Genomic DNA, 25,289 nt, shown 5'->3' on the forward strand with positions numbered 1-25,289 from the left:
GAAAATATTTATATTATTTTTATAATTTTATAAATAATAATATAAATAATATAATATAAAATATTTATATTATTTTTATATTATATTATATATTAAATATAAAATAATATTTATGTTATTTTATAATAATTAATATATTATTAATATTTATATAAATATAAATATTCACCATTAGTTTAATAGCTTAAGAGTGTTTTAGTAAATCACAGTTTATCCATTCCCATGTTATGGGGCACTTGCATTATGTCTAGTTTTTAAATAGTAGAGATGATGAAGTGATCAGTGGGTTCTGTGTATCATTCTGGTGCCAGACACGAAGCCCCGTGCCATGTAACGTGCACACTGTGCCAGACAGTGCCAGACAAGACCTCCACTAGCCCGGGGGTCAGTAGACTTGTCTGTAAAGGGATAGATAGTGGGCCATTTGGTCTCTTGCTGCTCTTCAATTCTGCTATTATAATGTGAGAGCAGCCATGTGTAAAATAAATGAGTGGAGCTGTGTCCCAATAAAACTTTATTTACAAAAACAGGCAGGGTGTGTATGTACAGCTATAGCCCGTGGGCTGTAGTTTGCCAAACCCTGTTCTGGAGGCAGCATAGATCCTCAGGGCAATTATATCCTGGAGGTTTAATCAAGAGGTAGAATTTGTTTCTTTATCTTGATGCTGACTACATACAGTGTAATAGGATTATTCTATTTATTCATTGATGATCTTAGGTTTCCATTATGTACAATTAATAGTTCAAAGGAAAAACCTCACAGTTTGACAGTCCCAGAGTATAAACATGGCAGAATGTTGAAACCTGTTCAAGCGAGAGAAGTTTTAAATACGTTACACTATTTATACTTTTATGTTCAAACAAAGGGAACTTGACATTTAGAGCTTGGTCTCAGATGGGCTCTGTCTGGAGGGGAGGAGAGACCACAGCTATGGCTTTCCACTTCATATTCTCCAATGGAGGGTGTCAGACTAGGGCAGCTAATGCGCCATTCATCATGCATAACACAGTTTTGAATTAAGTGCATGTGTATTTAGGTACTTTCAAATCATGCATCTCTTTCATGTGTAAGATCAACACGGTTTACAAAACTCGGGTTTGCAGGGCAGAGTCATATCCAATTTAAAGCCACTCTTGTTCCGAGCTCAGGTGTTATAGATGAAAAACAGTTCTAAATCTCGTTTGCACATTGATACCCTCTGTGGCTTAGGTAAGTCTCTTAGCCTGAGGTTTCTTAACCAGTAATCTGTTAACTGGCAGCAATCCATGGAAAAATGCGCTTAATTTATTGTGAGTCACAGATTTTGAGGGTGAGAGACGGGATCCCAGAACACGGGTGGTCTAAGTGGAAAGATTAAAGGAGTATTTTACAATTTTACAATATAATGAATCTGGAATTTTTAGGTATTAAGAAAAAAAAAAAACCCTAAACACCAGCTTGCTGATTCCTTGATAGGACTTTTGGTCAGAGGAGGTGGAAGAGTTGTGGGATGCTGACATCTTCCAGAGTAGATGCTTAGTAAAAAAGCAGATTAAACCCCCTTCCCCTAATCCAGTGGTTCTCAGTAGAGGGAGGGGGGACGTTCCTCCCCCCCAGCCCCAGACATATTTGGTGATGTCTGGAGATGTTTTTGGTTATCACAACTGGGGCGGGGTGTGTGCTGTTGCCATCTGACAAGTAGAGGGAGGGATGCTTCTAGAACCCTGCAACACACAGCACAGCCCTCCACAGCAAAGCCCAAAATGTCAGTGGTGCCGCGAAAGAGAAATACCATCTAAGATAATGATGTGAGAGGTGAACTTAGTTCATCCTCACCCTGGGGTCTAAATTGGAAGATCTCTGATGTCACTGGAATGCAGCGTTCCCCCAGCCCCATGAATTGGTTCCTATTTTGCAAATTTAGGCTGAGACTTCAGATTTCTACCTCATTCACCGGTAGTGTGTTTGGTCAAAAAAACAGTTTCCACCTGTATGAATTTAACAGGTTGCTGCCTAACATGATCCCAAATGTTAGCACTTGTTTGAAAACTGCAATTAGAAGCCATCCTGAGCTCATTGGCGTTAGCACACATTAGGGACAATCTTCCATACAAGATCCATGTCTGCACGATTGGGCTGGTCACTGCGGTGGCTGGAGGTGACCTTCATTCAGGAGGCTTGGAGAGTGGGACCCCTCAGCATCTGTACCAATGGTGTTTTAGATAAACTTCAGGGTGGTTATTTGTCACCTGCTTTATGGAGAGTGAATGGAGAGTGCATCCATCCGTGCTGTGGAATATTATTCAGCCATACAAAAGGAAAGGAGTACTGATTCACACTATCACATGGATGAACCTTGAGCATTTTGTGCTGAGTGAAAGAAACCAGGCACAAAGGGCCACATGTTAACGTGACTCCATTTCTCTGAATAGGCAAATGCACAGACTGAGAAAGCAGAGGATTAGTTGCCAAGAGTGAGAAGGAGGGAGGATGGGGAATGGTTCTAGTGTGTGGGAATATTTGGGGGGGGGGGTGTTATGAAAATGTTTAAGAATTAGATAGTCGTTATGGTTGCATAGCTTTGTGCGTATATCAGAAACCACTGACTTGCACTTTAAAATGGAAATTTTTATGGTATATAAATTCTATTGAAATTTTTACAAGTGCAAAAAATAAAAGCACAAATGGAAGAAACACTCCTTGTCCTATAGTGTCCCCACCTGCAGACTCTTTCCCACCACGGTCCCCAGTTCTCCAGGGCCTCATCTCAGGCTTTGACCTCATGGTTCCACGTCTCTAGCCTTGGGCTTCCAGCGGCTCCCGGAAGCATGTGGGCAGCACCTGGTCCCACTCTGGCACCATCTTACCCCCGAAGGTGTTTAGGAATGGTGAACTCCTCTCGGCCTGGCTCACTTCAGTCTGTGCAGGGTCCAGAGCTCCTCTGGATTTTAGGCTCAGGGTTTGCATGGTCCTTTTGTTTATTTAACTTCTCCCAAACTGCTTGATTATCTTCTTGCTTCTTCTTGCTCCTTCAAGTGTTTGATTCTTTAGCTTGGGACCTATTTGAATAAGTTAGAGCAGTTTCTTGCCAGCACCTCTTAGGCAATGGCTCTTCAGGATGGAGAGGTGAGTGCAAAGTGAGACGCACACTTTATTGCACAGGAGACACTGAGGAAGGGGGACTGGCAGGCTCTGGAGAAGGAAGCAGAGTAGCAAGAAATCATTTGTCAGGAATAATTTAATCGTTAACTAAAGGGAAAGGAGCAGATAAAAGAATGAGAGATGGGCCACTATTCTACTGTGGAGGTTTACAAGGGAAATCCATGGTTTCTCTGTGTATGATAGAACTTACTGTATGTTCCAGATCACGCTAAATAACTATGCTGTCTATTCTCTTTTTTTTAAAATTTTTTTAATGTTTTATTTATTTCTGAGAGAGAGAGAGAGACCGCGTGAACAGGGGAGGGTCAGAGAGAGAGGGAGACACAAAATCCAAAGCAGGCTCCAGGCTCTGAGCTAGCCATCAGCACAGAGCCCGACATGGGGCTTGAACCCACAAGCCGTGAGATCATGACCTGAGCCAAAGTCGGATGCTTAACCGATTGAGCCACCCAGGCGCCCTTATGCTATCTATTCTCAAAACAACCTTTTGAGCTATTGCTGGACTCTCTGTATATGAAGAGACTGAAGTTTGGAGAGACCAAGTAATTTGTCTATCTGTAAAACATTCACATAAATGTTTGCTTCAGCCTCAGGACAATTTTAGCTTTAGGCCTTGACTCTCAGTCCCTAAAGAATGGGAGGAATCACTGTTCAGGACTGACAGTTTAATGGAGAAACATTTCAAGCCCTGAGAAGACCAGTGCCATGGATGGAGCTGGGAGACCAAGGTCAGAGTCAGAGCTGGGACCATGCAGAACTGGAAGCCTTGTGTATTCCCAGACATGCAGCCAGGTGATAGCAGCGAAAATATCTGTGGGTTTGTACCTCTGAACAGACTGGATGTGAGTTAGTTTGCTAGCTGAACCAAAATTGTACCCTAGAGGAAAATAAAAAGTTACAAGTCAACTGCATTTTATTTTACGCAGGAAGCCAAAGACTGGAATATTAATGCTGAACATGGGGGGCCCTGAAACCCTGGAAGATGTTCACGATTTCCTTCTGAGGCTCTTCCTGGACCGAGACCTCATGACGCTTCCTATTCAAAAGTAAGACATGTGGAAACACCTGCACTTATTTTTAACTTGTGCTGTGCATCTTGCCTTACGTGTATCTCAGTTCTATAGTTACAGAAAATAAACGTTTTTCATGCATATCTGGTAGTGACTAGAGCAGCATTATTATTTTCCGTGAGGTGTAAGAAGGATATGATGTTAAGAGATGCAGGGGAGAGAGAAAGCAAGCGGGGGGTGGGGGTGGGGCTCTCCTTGGGCCCTTTCCTCCCTAGAGCTCTGGATATGGCAGTTGTCTTGACACACCTGATATCCCTTTACATTTTTTTTTAAATTTTAGTTTAGAGAGAGCGCAAAGCAGGGGTGAGGGGCAGAGGGAGAGAGAGCGAGAGAGAGAACCTTAAGCAGGCTTCATGCACAGCATGGACCCCATCTCAGGGCTCCATCCCAAGACCCTGGAATCATTTCGACCCGAGTCGAAATCAAGAGTTGGCCACTCAACCGACTGAGTCAGCCAGGCACCCCTAATGTCCCTTTAAAGACTGTTACAGACATATTTGTACTTAGCCCTAAACAGCTGATGAATACTCAGGGAAGCAGTGATTATTATTCATTAATACTGTGAGTATGGATTGTGGCTGCCCTTTCCTTTCATCCCTCCCTCCTTCCTTCTTTCTCTTTTAAAGTAGGTTTTTATAATGAAAAATGTATACATGCAGGTGATAAAAAATGCAAACAGCATAAACCTGTTCACAGTAAAAAGCAGTGTCTCTTTTCTTGAACTCCAGCCTCCCAGATACCCACCATGGAGGTTATAGATGTAACCGGAAATACAGAAATCCAGATATCTGTAATTGTACAGATGAATTTCTGGTCACATCCAGAAACAGTCTGTGCATATCCAAGCATGTGCATGTCTGTATATCTAAATATAGATGTATAGGTATATATGCACGTATCTATCCCCCTGTCCTTATTAACACAGATGGGGATATACCTATATGTATTATTTAACACTCCACTATTTTTTTTTTTAATTAACAACCTATATTTGGGATTGTTCCATAAAAGACTATATAGACCTGGTCTATTATTTTTTTTTTCATGACTGTATAGAATTGCCTTGCCTGGTCCTACCATAATTTATTTACCTAGTGGCTCACTGGGGGACATGTAGGTCGTTGACAGTGTTGCAATGAACATCCCTGTGCTGTGCATTCGTCTTTGCTCACATACGCAAATGTCTCTGTGATTAATATGCATTTTCTTAAAGTAAGAGGATTTTTTTCCTTCCGAATGTCTTACATATCCTGGTTCCTACTGGGTGTCGGATCGGGAAGTGTTAAGATGGGGGCTGGCACGCATCTAGGGTCTGTGCCTGAGTGGTTGGTGTCCTGAATCGTGAGGGTGTGTTGCGAGAGTAACTCGGGCAGAGGTGGCTGGTCCTCAGAGAGTGTTTTGTTTTCTCTCTCTAATCAAGACTGAAAGAGCTGGCTGTCATCAACGACCTTAAGCTTCTATTTAAAAAAAAAAAATTTTTTTTTTAATGTTTATTTTTGATAGAAAGAAAGAGATAACGTGCAGTCTGGGGAGGGGCAGAGAGAGAGAGGGAGACACAGAATCCAAAGCAGGCTCCAGGTTCCGAGCTGTCAGCACAGAACCTGATACGGGGCTCGAACTCACGAACTGTGAGATCATGACCCGAGCCGAAATCGGATGCCTAACTGACTGAGCCACCCAGGCGCCCCCTAAGCTTCTATTTTTAAAGGCTTAATCTTCTTAGGCTCTTCTTACAATTTTGCTTATCTTTTCTATTAAGTAATTTCTGAGGTTGCTAAGGTGGAATAAAAGACACTTACCTACCTGTTAAATGATTTAGTAAGCTGGCACCAATCATCGCCAAACGCCGAACCCCCAAAATTCAGGAGCAGTACCGCAGGATTGGAGGTGGGTCCCCCATCAAGATGTGGACTTCCAAGCAAGGAGAAGGCATGGTGAAGCTGCTGGATGACCTGTCCCCCAACACAGGTACAGCGTTTCTTCATTAATATCGCAGTTTTGTTCTCTCAAAGTAGGTATGATTTGCAACACTACTGGATGGCATGTGCAGTTCTGTGTACCCACAGCTCTCGGTTTGTGCGGGGTCCTGCATGACGCGCGGTCACTTAGCTCAGTGCTCAAGGCATTCTCCTGGCCTTGGCTGTGTAGCCTGTTTCTTCCTCATGTTAGAGATGGAAGAGCTAAAGATTTGGAACGTTGGTTTCAAAAGGAAGCTTGAGGTGTGTATGAAGTTGAGCTAGGTTATAAGGAAGAGAGACCACATACCATGAATACAAGATGCATATATCATTGCCCTGGAAACAAATCTCTGGGAAATGGATCGGGGCTGCTGTTAGCGCCTTTTCTTTCTGTGCTGACTCGATCAACAGAGCAGAAGAGAGCAGAATTAGCTGCCATCGCGGCAGCCACTAGACTGTAAGCAACTAGAAGCAACTGTTCTTGGCTCTCAGCAACACCAGCCGGTGTGAGGCCCTGAGAAGAGGACTGTGTGCATCTGGAGACTGTCCTCTGGGAACCTCTAATGCAGAATAATAATGTGCAGATTGGAGCATTCACTAGAGGAACGAATTATAAGTGCCATGTTTAATTGCATTCAAGACGCCATTGATTGTGGGACATACCATTGTTTTTATATTTCCTAAGACAAAAACTCTCCCAGGTAGCTGTAAGACAGCATCTGTTGCGGATGTGGGACCAATATGAGAAATAGCTAAATCAAAAAACATCTTAGGACATGTGACATGTGCATCTTAGGACATGTGAAATACATTAAATACAGATACATTTTGGGGCTTCCGAATCAGGACAGGGGTATGACACGGTGGCCACCCTCAAGGACAGCAGCCCCGCCAGGCAGGATCGAGAGCATCTCACACTCCTCTGAGAAAGCACCATTGAGTGTCACCTCAAGCTGCTCTCAGAAGCCACCGTGTCCCATCACACACAGGGACAGAGGCCGCAGCCCTCAGCATGTCTCCCTTGGAAAATTGCTCAATCATGCTTTTGCATATGAGTTTGCTTCCTGCCTTGGTTGTGGCCCAAGGGCATTTCTTATTGCCATTCAGCCACACATCCCACAACTATCTTGGAAGTGTCAGGTGAGGGAAAGTCACACCCACCTGACAGAGAAGAAACCCTCTCTCTGGTCATTAACAGTTTATCACAATAAAAGGTTTAGTGTGAATCATATCTGCAATTGCTGTGCTGTCTCCAGTGGAAAAAGGAGGTGGCAAGATGCCTTTTTCTCTGTTGACCTGGTAGAATAGTCTCTGTCACCATCAAGGACCCTAGCAGAGCTGTTAGACTTGAAAAAGGAATACAGGTGGAGGACGTCCTTCTTACCTCCTCCTCTCTCCATGCTGGGGCTGCTGGGTTGTCTGGACCAGACGGGCTAGCTGGGCCCTCAGCCTCCTCCGTTGGCCTGGAAAGAGTCCTGTGGAATGACCTGGATTTAACCCAATGCCTCACTTACTATAAGACATCTGATTATTTCAATCTGTGGCCATCTAGTACAAAGGAAGTTACGATCATCTAGATTCCAGGATTATTCCCCACTTTGGCAGGGACCGAAGAATAGTAATATCCATTTCACATTTTCATAGTCAGAATTATGAGAGCGGTTTTTTTAAAAACCACTAATTGATCATATGACCCTCTCTCGTACAGAGACTTACATGAAGAAGTGAGTTTATTCTTCTTCACTCTAACTTTGGGGATAAGTTGAGGGTATCTGAGGCACCAGCAGCTCAGTGGCTTGCCTGTCCAGTCACTTTACTAATGTCCCAAGAAATCACGCTTCCTGCCTTCACTTGCCCTTTTGCTCACTCACACACCTGCTCTGTCACACCTTCATTCCCACTTCCTTCCACCCAGCCAACCACCAGATATTTCTAAGCACTGATCGCACAAGGGATAAAGTAGTGAATAAGTCACACCCTTACCTTCATGGAGTGAGCTTCCTGGTCGTGTTTACTGAGGCAGAGAGTAAATTCTCTAGGGGGCTACTCGTAGTTCCTCTACAAGCTTGTCCAGGGCCTGGTCCTGGGAGGGCTTTGGTACTGGCGACCCTCTGACCTATCGCTGTCCTCTGTGGCTCATGCTTGGAACCCTCTGGGCAGGCACATTAAATTATTGCCCTCGCCTGCATGGACGGCCACCGGATGGCTTTGGCCAACCTGCTCTGGGGCTAAGGTAGTGGTGCTTCATGAGGCCCAAGAATGTCCACTCCTTCACTTGTCAGTGGCACACTGAGTGCCTGCACCGTTCCATACTGCTTTTCATATTCAAAACTCATGGTTTCTGCTTAGGCGCTTGCAGTCCAGGGGGACCCTGCTGCCGCAGGCTAGTCTGTTTAAGGGGCAGAGAGAAAACCTCTTAGGACTTACCAGAGAGATGCTGTATAAAACGAGTATGAGGGCCAATGATCGTACAGAATGCAGATGTAGAAAAAATGAAATCGCTTCCAGGTTTAGAAACTGCTTTGGGGGAGCAGAAACCCAGTCATGAAGACCCAGGTGCCTCACGCCCTTTGTGTGGCTTTTCCTTCCTGCTTTCTGGCTTCTCTGCCTCTCCCTCTGTTCCTTTCTTTCTCCTTCCCCCTCCTTCCCTACAAAATCGTAAAGTATACTTTTAAACTGTGTCTATTTGTTTATTTCTATTGGGAAAAATCCTCTTTTTTTTTTTTTTAAATGTTTTTTTTTTTATTTTTTATTTCTAGGAGAGAGAGAGAGAGACAGCATGAGCAGGGGAGGGTCAGAGAGAGAGGGAGTCACAGACCGAAACAGGCTCCAGGCTCTGAGCTGGCAGTCAGCACAGAGCCCGACGCGGGGCTCGAACCCACGAACCGCGAGATCACGACCTAAGCGAAAGTCGGACGCTTAGCCGACTAAGCCACCCAGGCGCCCCATGGGAAAAATCCTCTTTAGGCAAAACAATGTGATGATTATGAACAGACAGAAATGTTTCAAGCTCTCATTTTTTAGAAAAGTTTATTTTATCTCTCCTTTAAAAAATTTTTTTAAATGTTTTTTTATTTTATTTCTGAGAGAGGGAAAGACAGTGTGAGCAGGGGAGGGTCAGAGAGACAGGGAGACACAGAATCTGAAACAGCCTTCAGGCTCTGAGCTAGCTGTCAGCACAGAGCCGGACGCGGGGCTCGAAAAAACCGTGAGATCATGACCTGAGCTGAAGTCGGCCACCCAACTGACTGAGCCACCCAGGCACCTCTATTTTATCTCTTTTGATAGAAAAAGAGAGGGAGAGTGAGAATGCTTGTGCGGGGGGCAGGAGCAGAGACAGAGAGAAACAGAGAATCCCAAGCAGGCTCCACGCCGTCCTCACAAAGAACGATAAGGGGCTCGGACTTAACAAACCTCAAGATCATGACCTGAGCTGAAATCAGGAGTCGGACGATTAACTGACTGAGCTACCCCGACACCCCTCAAGCTTTCATTTTTTAGGGAAGTAGTTGTTGCTTGGTGGCTGGTATAAAACTAATCATCTCACTCCGGCTTTGCGCAGAATTGACTATTAACACCTAGGGTCAATTTTACGTGGGAATATACCTTAGAACTGGTTTCATATGGTTACACCACATTATAGGAACTTAGGAAATACAGAAGGAAATAGGTGAGAAGTGCCATCATTTCACAAAAGTAAATCTGAAATACATTCAAAACACGATAGTTGAGTTACGTCAAATCTGACCGCTTTTCATGAATCCGTGAGTGCTACCCTGTAGGAGAACTCTGTTCTTTTCGGGATGGAGCCAGCTTCCCCAGTCCTGGCTGTAGGACTTTAGGCAGATGACTTACCCCACGAAGCATCATCTTGAAAATGGGAGCCCCATTAACAGAGCCCCACTCCTAGGATCATTGTGAATATTAAGTAAGATAATCCTGAAAGGCATCGGCCTGGTGCACCTCATGTGACAAAAATTCCTTAACTGTGAGCGTTTATCATTATTCATTGTGGGCATAGGGCTCGTGATGTGATACAAATTGAAAAGCATTCCGCTATGTATTTCACACCTTTCCCTCAGAGTCATGCACAGATCAGACATTTGAACTGTTGTAAAGCTACATTAATGGGCTGGAAATTAATGAAGTTTCACTGTTTAAAAATCCAATTCTGAGTTCTTTTTTTTTTTTTTTCTTTTTCTTCTTTTCCTGCTTCTCATCAAAGACTGTTCGCTGGGCCGTGGCTCCAAGGGTAGACTAGGCTAGGCCAGCGAGTCACGTATTTTGGTCTTCCCGGAGCAGATGTGCCACCTGCCAGATGTGTTGGTGAACATCAGGAAGCTATTTCTGTCCCTGTGCTCATGCTGGTGACTGCCGCCTGTGGTGTGAAACCCATCCCAACTGGCGAGGGGTCCTTGGGAAACGTTTGTTCTTTTCTCCGGACAGGCCCTGTCAGAGAGGCCCAGAGAGGGAGCACATTGCCACTGGGCTAAGATCTGTGCAGGCCATCTTGAATGGGACAGTTTAGGCAGGCTTATCTGTTCCTTCCAGAATATTTTACTCACTCTCACTTCAAAGTGAGGTCACCACCCTGCTTTTATCTGCAAGGGCTGCCACTCCACCCCTCTTGTCTGCAATATTCCAGAAACTCCCAGACCCCAAGCATTTAGGCTGCAGCTTTTTGAAGGGGAAAAGAAAATGCCAGAAGCTGGTTGGGAGCATTGGAGGATCTTATGTGGAAATCTAATAATAGTATTATCTCAAAGTAGATTAGAAAGTAAATTCCACTTCAGCCTCAGCTTAGATGCCCCAGAGCCCCTTCGAAATGGACTCAATAGCACGGAAGTTGGCAGTTTTAGGATGAACCACATAATCCTTGAATACTCTCATTTGGACTTGGCTTACAGAGTCCTGCCCCTTCTGGTGTGGTTTAACTGTAATTCACTAGTTAGGCAAGAGAACAAAAAATTGGTGGCCTAGAGAGAACAGACAGCTGAACATGATTCTGTTTATCCCCCCCTTCCTTCCTCTTTTTGCGGAGCCCGGCCGGAGGACATTGGACCAGCTGTCCTTCCCGAGCACGCACATGCTTCTGCTCCCCACGGTCCGCTCCCGTCCTCGGGAACTTGCGCCACAGATCGCCAGTTCCCCGTGTCCAGTTACTGTGGGATGTTTTATGCAGACAGATGAACAAGAGTGGTTCTCTTTCCCTTCAGTTCAACCTGAATGTTTCCTTTTCCTTCTTGTGGCAGCCCCCTGCTAATGCTTGGACAGTAGAATCGCTTTGGTTCCATTATTACTTACTGGTTATGTAGTGTATTCTCAGTATCATCCCTGAGTGTGAGGTAGGTGTCATCCTATGAAATGACAGAGGAAACTTCCAGTTTTATGATTTTATAAATGCCTAAGAAATTGTGTGGTGGTGGGTGCTTTTGTTTTAAACTTTTTAAAATGTTTATTTATTTTTGAGAGAGGGACAGAGACAGAGAGAAAGCAAGCACACAGGTGGGAGGGGTAGAGAGAGAAGGAGACACAGAATCCCAGGCAGGCTCCAGGCTCTGAGCTGTCAGCACAGAGCCTGACATGGGGCTTGAACCCACGAACTATGAGATCATGACCTGAGCCACCCAGGCGCCCAGTGTGGCAGATACTGTTAAGATACAGTACGAAAAGGTGGAGAAGGACAAAGGAAGGACAGGAGAAGGTGTTTGTAAGGAACCCGTGGGGAAGGAGCACAAAGGCGTGCCCTGAGTTGGGCTGGTTAAGTGCCAGGAACAGTTATTTCAAATCCGAATCCGTGCCTCCAATTTTGTGTGTGTGTGTGTGTATGTGTGAGTGTGTTTCAAAGTTGATTTATCTTGAGACAGAGGGAGCATGTGAGCGGGGGAGGGGCAGAGGAATGGAGAGAGGGAAAATCCAAGTGGGCTCCATGCCGATAGTGCGGAGCCCGATGCAGGGCTCAAACTCGCCAGCCTGAGATCACGACCTGAGCTGAAACCAAGAGTTGGACACTTAACTGACTGAGCCACCCAGGTGTTCCCCGCCCATCCCCGTTAAAAAAAAAAAAAAAGTTTATTTATTTTGAGAGAGAGAGAGTGAAAGAGAGTGCAGGTGTGGGAGGGACAGAGAGAGACAGGCAGACAGACAGACAGAGACAAGGAGAATGCCAAGAAGTCTCTGCCATCAGCTCGGAGCCCAACATGGGGTCCATCTCACGAACCAACCATGAGATCACGACCTGAGCCAAAATCAAAATCAGATGCTTAACCGACTGAGCCACCCTGGCACCCCCTTAGTGCCTCCGATTTAAGATTTGTTGTTGGGTTTCCTTAAGCTATTAGATGAGGAGAACCATTTCAGTCATTTGTTATCCGAGAACTTCTGTCGGGCATCCCAGAGCTCAACTGACCTGGAGTCTGAGGGAACAGGAGGAGGGAGCGTGGGCGGTAGAAGCAGGCTGGGGGGGCATGGAAAGGCGTGGGCTCTGGAGTGGGGGGACCCACGTGAAATTTCAGTTCCACCATCCGTGAGGTGTGACTTTGGGCAGGGTCATTAGCTTCTGAGGGTTTCATTTTCCTTATCTGAAAAATGGGGCTTAAGTGAAAGAAAAAAACACAAGCAAAGCCTCCTCCGCGGTGTCTGGTACATAAGAGGAGGCTGAACCTCAGCAGTAAGTGTGGGTTCTTCCTTCCTTTGAGTCTCTCTTATTTCAGCCAAGAGCAGAGAATAAGGAACAGAAGTTTGAATTTTAAAAACTGCTGTGCTAAATAAAGGTGTGTGTGTGGCGGGATAGGAGTCGATCCCAGAAAATAGCGATTAAAAGTCCATGCACTAGCTGAAGACTGGATAAGATCCAAGGAATATTCTAAACTTACCCATATTATCCGCCTCATAGGAAATTAGGTTAACTGTTCTTTGTTCCTGGCTTTGCATTATGCTTGGCGACTCCAAGGAATCTATATAAAGATTAATACTCTCTCCTCTCCACACATGCTTTCTAATAGCCCCTCACAAATACTATATTGGATTCCGGTACGTCCATCCTTTAACAGAAGAAGCAATTGAAGAGATGGAGAAAGACGGGATCGAAAGGGCTATTGCCTTCACGCAGTACCCACAGTACAGCTGCTCCACCACAGGTGAGGCCTCCCCTTGACAGTGGGACGCTGGGTATGGATGGCCCTGGCAGGGAGAGGCGGGCCACCTGAGTGCAGACGGAAAGGCTAAATCCTTTTCAATCTGAATGGCAAATCCAGCCTGTCTGCTTTAAACACGAGCGTTCAGGTCAGTCCATTTGAAATCTCATGGTTCATCTGTCCCTTGAGTTATGGGCCAGTCGGCTGAGAATTAACAAACGGTGGTGGAAAGCGGTTGCTGTTAGTGCTCACTGCTTTAATGCAGTTGTAGAATGGATCCGCAGTGGACCTTACGCCGCTTTCTACGCTCGCGTAATAAACCTTATTTTTATGGCAATCCTAACATCCTTATTAACGTAGCAAAGGTGATAGCTGTTTCCACTTTGAAAGCAGAGGTGCCCAGGCAGCACTAGAGATACTGGTATGTGTTTTTGCTATGCTTCGTTTATCGGTTGATTAGTGGGTTAAACCAAAGCCCAGCTTGAGGTTCCCTCTGTTTTGTTTTTGTTTTTAATGTTTATTTATTTTTGAGAGAGAGAGACAGAGCATGAGCGGGGGGAGGGTCAGAGAGAGAGGGAGACACAGAATCTGAAACAGACTCCAGGCTCTGAGCTGTCAGCACAAAGCCTAATGCAGGGCTTGAACCCACGAACCGTGAGATCGTGACCTGAGCCGAAGTCGGACGCTTGACCGACTGAGCCACCCAGGAGCCCCAGATTTTATAAATTTCTAAGCAGACTTTTGCCGTGCTTAAAAAGTATACCTCAAATGTAGAGGTCTGCTCTCAGAATCAGACAAGTTAAGAAGACGGTTATTTGCATGACAGAGGATTGACTCCGGGTTTCCTTTCCCAGCCAGTAGCCGCCTCAGCAAATTTCGGGCGTTGGCGCGTTTCACTGGTGCATCTCTTCCGAGACTCGAAAGCTTTTAGGAAGCGCATCCATTTTTTGAGACGGCGAGAGCGCCGTTTACCTCTTGTGTCTTGTAGGCATGCGCACTGTTGGGGCGGAGCCAGTGTGGGCTGTGTATCTGTCACGTGCAGTTGTTTTCATTCCACTTTCCCCTCAGTCACTACTTCTGCTAGTTAATCAAATGTTTCTGAGTGACCCAGAAGAACAAATGTGGCTTCCAGAAGTCCTTTTGTGGCCTCAGAAGTCCTGAAAATGCTCTTCACCGGCAAAATGTGGCCTGCAGTACGAATGTGATGGTGACTTCTCCGTGGTTTTTGGAGAGACTGTTTTTGAGCCTGCCGCGGACTCAATTTAGATTTACCTGCCTCCTTGTATTCCAGAATGGAACTCCTTTATCTTTTTGAAAATTAAGTTTTAGGCTAAGGGTACATTTGATTTAAGTATAGCTGGATCCTGGCCAGTATTTTATTTTTTATTTTTATTTTATTTTTTACGTGTCTATTTATTTTGAGAGAGAAAGAGGAAAAGTGTGAGCAGGGGAGGGGCAGAGGGAGGAGGGGAGAGAGGATCTCAAGAGGACTCCATGCTCAGCACGGAGCCTGACGTGGGACTTGATCCCATGACCCCGGGATCATGACCTGAGCCGAAATCAAGAATCAGACACTTGACCCGATTGAGCCACCCAGGTGCCCTACTGGCTAGCATTTTAATGTGGAGACATATCAAATTAATAGTCCTCAGAGTTAACAGAAACCACAGGATGGGTTTTGGGGTACAAGGAAATGTTTTGGAACGTCTGCCCTATGCTAAGATTGAGGAAGATGCTCTGTGTTAGGATGCGCTGCAGAGGATTAGCCTTAGCCACTATGGCCAGCTCCACGAGGCCGAGAAAATGTTGCATTGTGTTGGACCATCTGCCTTCCTCAGTCTTTGAGTTTTTGTGATTTTGGCCTCTTGGTTAAAAACGCAAGATTTGGGGTGCCTGGGTGGCTCAGTCGGTTAAGCATTCGACTTTGGCTCAGGTCATGATGTTATGGTTCATGAGCTCGAGCCCTGTGTTGGGCTCTGCTGACAGCTCGGAGCCTGGAGCTGGCTTCAGATTCTGTGTCTCTTTCTCTCTCTGTGTCTCTCTCAAAAATAAGGAAACAATAACAAAATTTTTTAAAAAGACAAGTTTTGTTAGATTACTTGTAAGGATTTGGGCTCCATTTAATTTACTCTGGGAAATGACGGTAATCTTGTGGAAGCAGGTAAAAATAGACAATGCTTACATAAACCTTAACAAACTGCTCTGAATAAGCTAGTCTTCTTATCAACAAGTCATTTAGGGGCACCTGGGTGGCTCAGTCCATTAAGTGTCCAACTCTTGATCTCAGCCCAGGTCTTAATCTCATGTTCATGAGTTCAAGTCTTTATTAGGCTCCACACTGCTTCCCCATCTACATTTTCTGCTGGGGTTGATCACCTTCATAATGGGGGGAGAGGAGAAATTAACATGCTCTCAGTTGTTAGAATTGGTCCCTGCAAATAGCGACTGCTCATCTTTTATAAATCCCTCTGCCGTCATGTTTCTCACTAGAAATGGCCTCACTGGTCTTTGAAAGGCCATTGAAATTGATTGCTTTTTAGTGATCTTCATTTGCAGGGTAGTTAAATCTATATGCATTTTAGAGCCTTGAAATCATTGTGATTAGACTGAGTCAGTATAGAAGCAGTTACCTATCTTGAACTTCCTGCCTTCACTAGTCTGTTCTTTATCTTCGCTATAAGCAACGCGCATCTACTAAATGGTCCCCTGTATGTTTCAGGCAGCAGCTTAAATGCCATTTACAGATACTATAGTGAAATGGGAAGGAGGCCTGCAATGAAGTGGAGCACGATTGACAGGTGGCCCACACACCCCCTCCTCATTCAGGTAAGCCCCCTTCCGTCAGCCCAGCCTCCAGTGCAGGTCAGGTTCTGGTTCCTGCCTCGTTCGTGGTGTTCTTCTGAGCCTTACTGTTCTCTTGCTTAAATGGTGTGCTGGGATTAAAAAAAAAGTATTAGAGTCTTGATTTATTATGACAAGAGAAAATAAATATAAAGGTTAAAGGTTAGAGTCTTTCCTTTCTTCGGATTAACACTGTTAGTTATAAACTATAGCAGAATTACGTCCTGGGTTTTGTGTTTCCCAGTAACCAAGACATTAAAGTTTATACAAAGTGTTTCAGTTAATTTACACAATTGGATCAGTGACAGATCCTGTATTTTCTAAATCCTTTAAAATGACAAAATGTTTGAAAGTTTTTAAAGGTACTAAATCTTCTGTCACATTCTGACGTGAAAGTAGACTTAACATTTCAATCGAGAAAGTCATGTATTAGAAGATTTTTCAAATTTTGCCCACACAATTATATTATAATATTTCTGTTAACAGGCACTTGATTTTTGGAGAATCAGTTAAAACTATAATTCGGAAGCCATTAGCTTTGAATTGGTGTGATTATATTCTTTTTTGCCATTTGTATATGAGTGTAGTATGGGTAATTACCCTAAGGTGCACAAATACAGTTTTGTTCTGTCCGAGGAGGCTTCTGCCTTTGAGTTAGTTTAGGTGGGAGACATATCAAGTGATGTGGGTTTCATCCAGTCTATGTTTCACTCTGTGGACATTCTCTGCTAAGATCCCAGTTTAACATCTTTTTAAAAAGCCTGGAGGCACTTAAAATCTATACCACTAGATGGTGCTAGACATCGCTTAAAAGCAGGCCTGCTCTCCCTGAAAACAGGCCAGGTTCCTTGGGCACCAAGGTGATGTCAGGGGTTCACGCTGAGGTTGAAAAACAGTTTTAAGTGAAAATGAAAAGAAGGTGCCTTCCCTTAGAGATGGGTGTGCTTGTGGTCCCAGTGCCCTTTGCTGCCCTGCTGGGTCCAGATAGCGCCGCAAAAGCCCGGTGTGCCCTGACCATTTTGTTCCCGGAGGCCTGTGGGTGGGAACTAGGGGTTTCAGGTCAGCACCGACATGTGGTAGCAGAGAACGGAGGGATCTGTGCAGCATCTGCCTGCCCTGATCGAGTGAGTAATTAGATTTGCATTAAAATTCAGCCCTTTGAAAAGGGGGGAAGCAGAAAGATGGAAATGTCTCTTAACTGAGGAAGTCTCCCTTCACAAAATGAAAGGGGATGTTAGAGGTATTTATCTGCCCTCCTAGATGGCGTGATTGAAGGCTCTGAGAGCCGCCTGCCTCTTTCATTCTGCAGAGAGATCGTACATAGAAAACACCGCAGATGGACTGGGGATGCTTTACGTAGCACTTCGGCCGGCCCGTGGCTCCTCAGTTTTGACGGTGTTAGCGGCTGTTGTAAGCTGTAACAAATTGTTTCTACTTGTAGTTCTGTGAGTCGAGAGAAGGAAAAATACTAAAGTTTTTTGGAAATGGAAGTTTATAGATAGATAGATAGATCCTTAATATTATGTAAATGATATAAGGAGATTTGCTATCTAGCAGAAACTTTAAAAAAAAAGTCAAAGCCTCAACTAATTGGAAACTAAAAATAGAGTTAAAAACTAACACTACCAAATACTAAATACTAAAATACTACATGCACTAAAAATACTCTACGTTGCTACCTGTTATAGGTTGTAATTACTCAAAGTAGTCATTTTACTACTGTTATCTCTAATACTGCTGTTTATCTAGCTGTGGGGTAATTGGAGCAAACACATATTCTAGGCTCCTACGTAAACTTGACAGTGGGCCTCCTTACCTAGGCCGCTGTCCGTCCAAACAAGATCCTTTCTGAACATCCTTAGTTTCCAAGCACTGCAAAGACGACCAGAAAATACTGGTTTTGTGTGTGTCTAATCTTACCACATTTACTCCGTAGATAAATTATAAATTTTGAAAAAGAAACTTTCTAGGCACCTGCTTGTACCTTAGTGCATTTATTTACCAAATTTCAAGCATTTGGGAAGATTAATAGTATCTCAGTATTGATTAGGGAATTTATTTGCTCTTCTTATAGTATTAACCATTGATATATCAAAATACCAACACATGCAAATGTACGTGGTTCTGGTAAATCGTCCTTTATAATTTTTTAAAAACCTTTCTATTTGGAAATCAGTTTAAGCATGCAGAAAAACAAGACTAAGAATAAACAGAGCTCTACCCTTTGCCCAGATTCACGTATTATTAACACTTATTCCACCTGCTAGCATTTACATGCTGTGTGAGCGAGCATGTGTGTGTATGTATATGTGTTTTTTTCCGAACCTTTTGAGAGTAACTTATATCTATAAAATCACCCTTTCCACCGAAATAGCGGGGATAGTCTCTTCCATAACTGTGACACAGTATTCAGCTTCAGTAAATTTAACATTGATACTAAATTTATCTAATCTACACGCATATTCCAGTTTTGTCAATTGACCCATTAATGTCCTTTGTAGCATTTGCTTTATGAGTTAAATGACAAGGAATGATTAAAGCGTGAGATGAAAGAAAGCCTCTTCAGATCGGGTATTTCAGCACCTATTGATGTAAATCGGAAAGAGCCAACTAGACGGAGGGAATTAACTGGTCTGGTGGACAGAGATTTGGAGGCGGAGGAGGGCCTGCCTTGTAGCCCAGGTCCTGCAGATGTGACTGAATGGGCCCCCACGTCGGCCGCCTCTTCCCCCCTCTGTGAATTTAATGAGAGTTGTACAACCTCTCATCTGTTGTTATGAAGGTTGTTATGAAGATTGACTTAGTGAGGACGCTGGGCTCAGAAGGAAAAGGTCGTAAAAATAGAATAGTATTTTCTTATTCTTCTACTATTTCTGTCTAATGTATTTTAATGTGATAGGCCTGAAAGCCAAACTAAGGAAGATTTAGAAAGACCCTGTAAGCTGTTTTCCTGCTAACCGAGCAAATGAGAGGTCTTAAAACAACTTCTTCCCATCTGTGTTTCCTTTCCATCTGGAAGTGTGCCCTGTTCCTCCCCAGGGGAAGCAGATCCAGAGCGTTCATTTTCAGTGAGCCATTAGCGAGCTTTAGAAGTTTCCCATCAAATTCCCTAGGCCCCTGAAACCGTTAGGAGCCATTTTGATGATGAACCACGCCAAGAGGAGACTGTACTGTTTGCAGTTTTTTAAAAAGAGAGTTACAGTTTTTGAGGGTTGCCATGAAATTTCTTGTTGTCCCTCTTATTTAATATTTTCTTTTCCTTCCATTTCTTTGTTCCCACCTCCTTCTTGCTTTTACCTCAGTGCTTTGCAGACCACATTGTGAAGGAGCTGGACCACTTTCCAGTTGAGAAGAGGAGTGAGGTGGTCATTCTTTTTTCTGCTCACTCACTGCCCATGTCTGTAAGTAAGAACGTTTTGCTGGATGACCTAGTGGTAGAGGATTTCTGAATGTGTAAACGGGACCCAGCTTCCAGAACATCCTGAGCCCAGTGCAAGCACGAATTCTAAAATCTCAGACCTAACCTAGGTGCTGACGTAACTAGACTCATTCCTGGAAACCCAATAATAATTAATTCAAATTATAGTACTGTGAATAAATACTGTCTTACGAAACCTCTTTAAATGATCACTAGGAGGGTATTATATAGAAGTTTTCTCGTACATGAGTGGGTGGAACACGCAAAGGAAGGCTGCTCGTGCCTGCCCTGTTGAAGGAGCTCACCGGCCCTTCCAGTCGGTGGCTTGCACTGAAGGGCCTCCCTTCACACTGAGCCATCTCAGTCTCATTCTTTTGTCAAGACTTGATAGGGGCTGTTTGAACTCCGGGAAATAATTACAGGTTTTAATTTGCCGAGACTAGAGCCCACGTTTTAGCAAGCGAGTATGGAGTGTATCGAGTTGTCATCTGGTTATTCCTTGGTTTATCACGCTACGGCGGGTGTTCTCGAAAATACCGCCTCCATGCCTGAGTGGCCTCACAATTGCAAATGAGAACGATGGAGCCAGCGCGCTGCAGAGTACAGAGGTGTGCATGGAATAGCCAGTTTCATCAGCTCAGAACCATCACTGCCCCCCAAGCACTTTCCTTTCAAAGCCAGAGAGGCGAAGAATTACGTCTACTTAGGCGTGATTAAGGGTTTAACTCCCGAATTAGTGGAGTTAACCGTTGTCTGGGGCCACGCCTCCAGGCGGTCTTCACCGCCCCCTGGTGGCCACTGGGGTCGGGCCCTGACCGCTCTTCCGCTCCCGCGTTCAACTGCGCAGGTGCGGGTTCAGCGGGCGGAAGCTCGGGAGTACATTGCTCTCTTCCGGAAGCCTGCCTGTTTCCGCTTAGCGGGTTCATCCTCTCTCTTCCGGGATCGTGCAGAGCCTCTTCGCGTGCCCAGCTTGCCGCTCGGCCCGCATCCGTCTCACAACTGCCCTAGGCGTGATGAGGCCGTGCCAGAAGTGCCCGAGGGAAGCTCTGGAGCTAGAGGGGGCCAGGTGGGGTGGGACGAAGCACGTTTTTACACCTGAACGGTTCCAGGTGCCGCCTTCCGCCCCGTCGGCCGCCTCCCTTCGTTCCCCCGCGGCGCGGGCTCCCGTGTGGGGCCGTGCGCACGACGGAGGCTGGGAAGACCGGCACTGCCCAGGACTGTTGCAGCGGGCTTCTCTCTTCCCCTGCCCTTGCCGCTGCTCACCCTGCCTCCTCCATGCCTCTTCAACACTTGTTATTTGGAAGTAATTTTGGACTTGCCGGAAAGTGGCAAAAGTAGTACGGAGGGTTCCTCTACGTATGTATGTACACCCTTCCCTTCGCGTGTCCTCATGCGGGCATCTGCACAGCCACAGTTCACCGGCCCAGGCTGGGACCCCGTCGCGGTGCGCTGCTGTGAGCCAAGGGCCAGGCCTTCTCAGCTCTCACCTCCTCCCCACAGTTGTCCCTTTTGGCTCTGGGATCCAGTCTAGGATCCCACATGTGTCGTGTCGCCTTGTCACGTCTCGGCGGGAGCCCCCGATCCCTGACCGTCTTCACTCTTCCCTGGTCTTTCCTGACCTTGATATTTTTGAAGAATGACTTAGGGGAATGTCCGTTATTTTGCATCTGGATTTGCCTGGCATTTTCTCATGAATAGATTGAGGTTGTGTGGTACTGGGAAGAACACCCCAGGCTGCTCGGTCCTTCTCAGTGCATTGCGTTTGGGCACGTGATGATAGCCCGTCTTCCTACTGGTGACGTGAGGCTTGGCCATTTGCCTGAGGTAGTACTTGCTAGGTTTGTACCTTGCAAAGTAACTCTTCTTCTCTCTGTAGTTTAAAATATCTTAGGTGAGATACTTGGACACTAGGCAAATGCTTTCTTTATTCCTAGACCATGGCCCACTAATTTTAGCATCCTTCAGTAGATCTAGCCTATAGTGATTATTTCTGTGTAGTTCTACTGGCAACTTTATATTTCCCTCATTTACTCTGTTTTAGGTGTCTAATGCTAATGGCTTTTTAACTAACTTTTGGTAATATAAAATAGCTTATCAAGATTTCAAGAGTATTTATTGGGCACTGTTCTACCCACTGCTGTATTCTAAGCACTGTTCTATCCCCTGTGTATCCACTGTCGTAGGATACGGTAATGAACAAAATAGACAAAAATCTTTGCCCCCAGAAGGTGAGGGTGGGGGACAGATAATAAACACACTACAGAAAAAAATAGTATGTTATATTAGAAGGTAATACATATTGTGGGAATAAATAATATTTAGTTAAATAATATTAATAAGCATTATTAAATGAAATAGTATAAGGGGTTGGGGAGTCAGTACGCAGCTAAATGCTAAAGCAGTAAAATTAAAATTCCTGTTGAACATTTTCTTTTTTCTTTTTTTTTTTTTTTTAACGTTCATTGTTTTTGAGAGAGACAGACAGAGAGCAAGCAGGGGAGAGGCAGAGGGAGAGAGGAGACACAAAATCAGAAGCAGGCTCCAGGCTCTGAGCTGTCAGCACAGAGCCCAATGCGGGGCTCAAACCCACAGATCACGAGATCATGACCTGAGCTGAAGTCGGCTGCTTAACTGACTGAGCCACCCAGGCGCCCCCTGTTGAACATTTTCACAAGCTGTTGTGTCAGGACCAGTTATCAGACGTTTGTTGTGCACAAAGCATCTGTTGCGGTGGGGAAAGTGGGGAGAGAAAAGGAATTAGAAGGCACACGTGATATTCTCGAGCCTGGAGTCCAAAGCCGTGAGCTGCTTCTCTCTTCTGTCATACTCCACCGGCATTCGCCCCTTGTGCGGAGCTGGTCCCGTGGACTCTACAGGTCCGTATGCCGACCACACAGTCTTCTCGATTCCTGCTTTCTGTATTTCAAATGGGGGAACAGAAAGACCCATCCTCCCTCGTTAGACATCAATCTCCTATGAATAGCAGGGAATGTAGAATTTCCCATAGTCCTAGGTACTTAGAGAAGAGTGAGTATGGTATTCTTCTTTGGCGCATGAGGAAATAGAATGAGGAAGTTTGGTGACTGAGCTCAGATCATGTCCCATTAGTACAGGAGGGGAAGGGCCCCGGCTTACACCCTCACACCGCACAGGCCAAGGTTCTTGGACCCCTTCGTAGTGTTGGCAACTGAACACCCTTGTGTTTCTACTGCAGGTGGTCAACAGAGGGGACCCCTATCCTCAGGAGGTGGGTGCCACTGTGCAGAGAGTCATGGATAAGCTGGGTTACTCCAACCCCTACCGACTGGTTTGGCAGTCCAAGGTAGGTGGCTTCCACACGTTTACAGTCATCTTTGCTGAGGACATCTACGTTAGGACTTAGTTATAAAATGATGAGATTTGGCTCTTCCACATACACAGAATGTTCTGTCCCCTGGTGGCTCACCATGAGCAGAAAGAACTCTGCAGGCAGGTAAAACGGAGGGGAAATCAAGTGACTAGTTGAATTTCATTGACTTGATGTATTATTTATTTTTAGTTGTAATGACAGAAATTGTTATTTATTTATGTTATGCCAACTTCTAGGAAGCTTCAAGCTTAATATAGAAATAGCAAAGCCCACTGACACAGATGTAAAGCCTGGCCCTCACTCTCACCAGGGTGTGGGCGTGTGTCCAGGGCGGTGGGCTGTGGTGCGTCACAGACACGAGGCAGAAAGGGGTCCCTGTATGTGTTCGTTCTCCTCTCTCACAGGTTGGTCCGATGCCCTGGCTGGGCCCTCAAACAGATGAGACCATCAAAGGGCTTTGTGAGAGGGGGAGGAAGAACATTCTCTTGGTCCCAATAGCGTTTACCAGCGATCACATTGAAACGCTGTATGAACTGGACATCGAGTACTCTCAAGTTCTGGCTAATGAGGTAACTGTGATTACTGACCCCATTCGTAAGTTGTGATTTGTTTTGAAAGGAAACTTTCTCTGCTACGATATAATCGTATGATTCAAAAATACCATTCAGTGGTTACTGGAGAGCGGGTGGGTGGGGCATGAGCCAAGTAAGTGAAGAGGATTGAAGAGTACGGTTGGTCTTGATGAGCACTGAGGAACATACAGAGTTGTTGAATCACTGTACTGTGTATCTGAAACTAACATAGCACTGTCTGTTAATACACTGGAATTAAAACAAGATTTTGAAGGGATAAAATAATATATTGTTTGATAGATATGTTTGCCTGTACCGTGGCCTCATTGTTGCAAATAATACTTAAACTGAGTTCATCTGAACACATTAAGTTAATTCCACGTCAGCAGAGAGGAAGCCCTTTTGTGCCTTTATGAACCCAGGTGCCGCGCCAGCTCTGCGAGCAACAATTTTATCTAGTTGGAGATGCTGTATGCTTTCTGGAAGTAATAAAACTACATTTTCTTAAGACGAAATAATTGTACTCCCCGCCAGTTTGGAGGAAAAGAATTGTATTGTGTTATCGCTCCTCTTCCTGGTGTAATAGTGCCCTTTACCTGGGGTTTTACACTGTTTCTTGTTGGATTTTGAGGCCTACAGGAGTCATGTGGGCGAAGACCGTCGAATGAACACTGAAGCAGTGTGTGTTGTAATTTCCTTGACCTCTTTGATACACTCACTTAATTAGCCCTTTGCTAGCGTGTTGTGATCAGTCTGATTATTGAAATAACACATACCGTCCTTAGTGTCTGTAATGTACGATGGATGTGAGTTCCCATTCCAGTGGAGAAGAACTTAGCATTCACCCATCTCATGGCTTCGGCGGGCCGGCCTGAAACCGGAATCCCGTGTAGAGCATTGTTTCTGTGGGGCCCGTGGGGCCTGGGACCCCAGAAGCCCGCCCTCCTGCCCCGTCTTCTGCCAGAATTGCCGGCCTTGGTCATCCCCATGCGTGATCGATGGAGGCTTGGCCTCAGAGGCTACTTCAGCCTCTCCTGGCCTGAGAATGGGTAGCAGGCACGGGGCAGGGTAAGAGCGGCTCGAGGAGCCGAACCTAACCCCACAGGTTTCTGTTTATGCACGCTGGTCATCGAATGTTGAGGAAATTAGAGGGTGTCAATAGTTCTGATAGAGAATTGATGGGAAAGTTGTAATTGGCTGACATGAAGTTGCAGCATTGTCTGTGGACTTCATGTAATGGTGCCGTCCGTATCCCACCATGACCTTGGCTAGTCGTGAGCTCGCTCCTCAAAGAGACTTAACGTGCAAATATAGTTCATACTAGTGTATTTGGAAAATAGGTTTTGTATCACATGATGATTCACACTCATTAATATTAACTAAACTGAGATTATTCCTTAGTAATCAAATGGATTATTAGTGACGAATAGATTAGTCCATAGAGAGAATAAAGAAACCATCTGGCTACGGTTTACTTCATTGTTTTGATGGGAGAATATGCTGTGTTTAAAATGACTTTATTTAAAAAGTAGTTTGAAATTTTTCCCCCAAGATGAAATTGTTGCTTATCGATAATAAAAATAATAAAGAGCTCAGACAGTTCAGAGAAGCATCACATTGAGAGATAGTAAGTTAATGTTTTGATAAAATTAAGTCCCCTTTTTTCTCTAAATGTATGTGTACTTTAATAAAAATGGTATTCCCCTACATGTTTAACAAAAATGGTATTTTATTCATACCATTTTGTAATCTTTTTTTCCCTTAAAAATGTTACAGACCCAAGTCAATAAATGTAGTTAGATC

At 44.8% G+C, this 25,289-nt stretch overlaps 1 protein-coding gene and 1 long non-coding RNA gene across 3 annotated transcripts in view; one reads left to right on the forward strand and one right to left on the reverse strand.

Annotated features, from left to right (window-relative positions):
- Positions 1-25,289, forward strand: part of FECH (ferrochelatase) — a 35,077-nt gene that overhangs the window by 6,597 nt on the left and 3,191 nt on the right. For both annotated transcript variants that reach the window (XM_077777600.1, XM_077777601.1), the window contains exons 3-9: positions 4,069-4,188; positions 6,032-6,180; positions 13,175-13,309; positions 16,026-16,132; positions 19,450-19,548; positions 22,780-22,887; positions 23,319-23,483. In XM_077777600.1, the coding sequence (XP_077633726.1) occupies positions 4,069-4,188; positions 6,032-6,180; positions 13,175-13,309; positions 16,026-16,132; positions 19,450-19,548; positions 22,780-22,887; positions 23,319-23,483 (883 nt within the window). The remainder of the gene's footprint in view (positions 1-4,068; positions 4,189-6,031; positions 6,181-13,174; positions 13,310-16,025; positions 16,133-19,449; positions 19,549-22,779; positions 22,888-23,318; positions 23,484-25,289) is intronic.
- On the reverse strand, positions 2,653-8,267 carry LOC144242620 (uncharacterized). Its single transcript, XR_013338397.1, has 4 exons — positions 8,154-8,267; positions 7,555-7,645; positions 6,016-6,448; positions 2,653-3,172 (listed from the first exon to the last, which is right to left on the reverse strand). It is a non-coding gene; the product is annotated as an uncharacterized LOC144242620 (long non-coding RNA).

The sequence above is a fragment of the Crocuta crocuta genome, unplaced genomic scaffold (assembly GCF_008692635.1).
Source record: "Crocuta crocuta isolate KB4526 unplaced genomic scaffold, BGI_CrCroc_1.0 scaffold36, whole genome shotgun sequence".
Classification (NCBI taxonomy): Eukaryota; Metazoa; Chordata; class Mammalia; order Carnivora; family Hyaenidae; genus Crocuta; species Crocuta crocuta.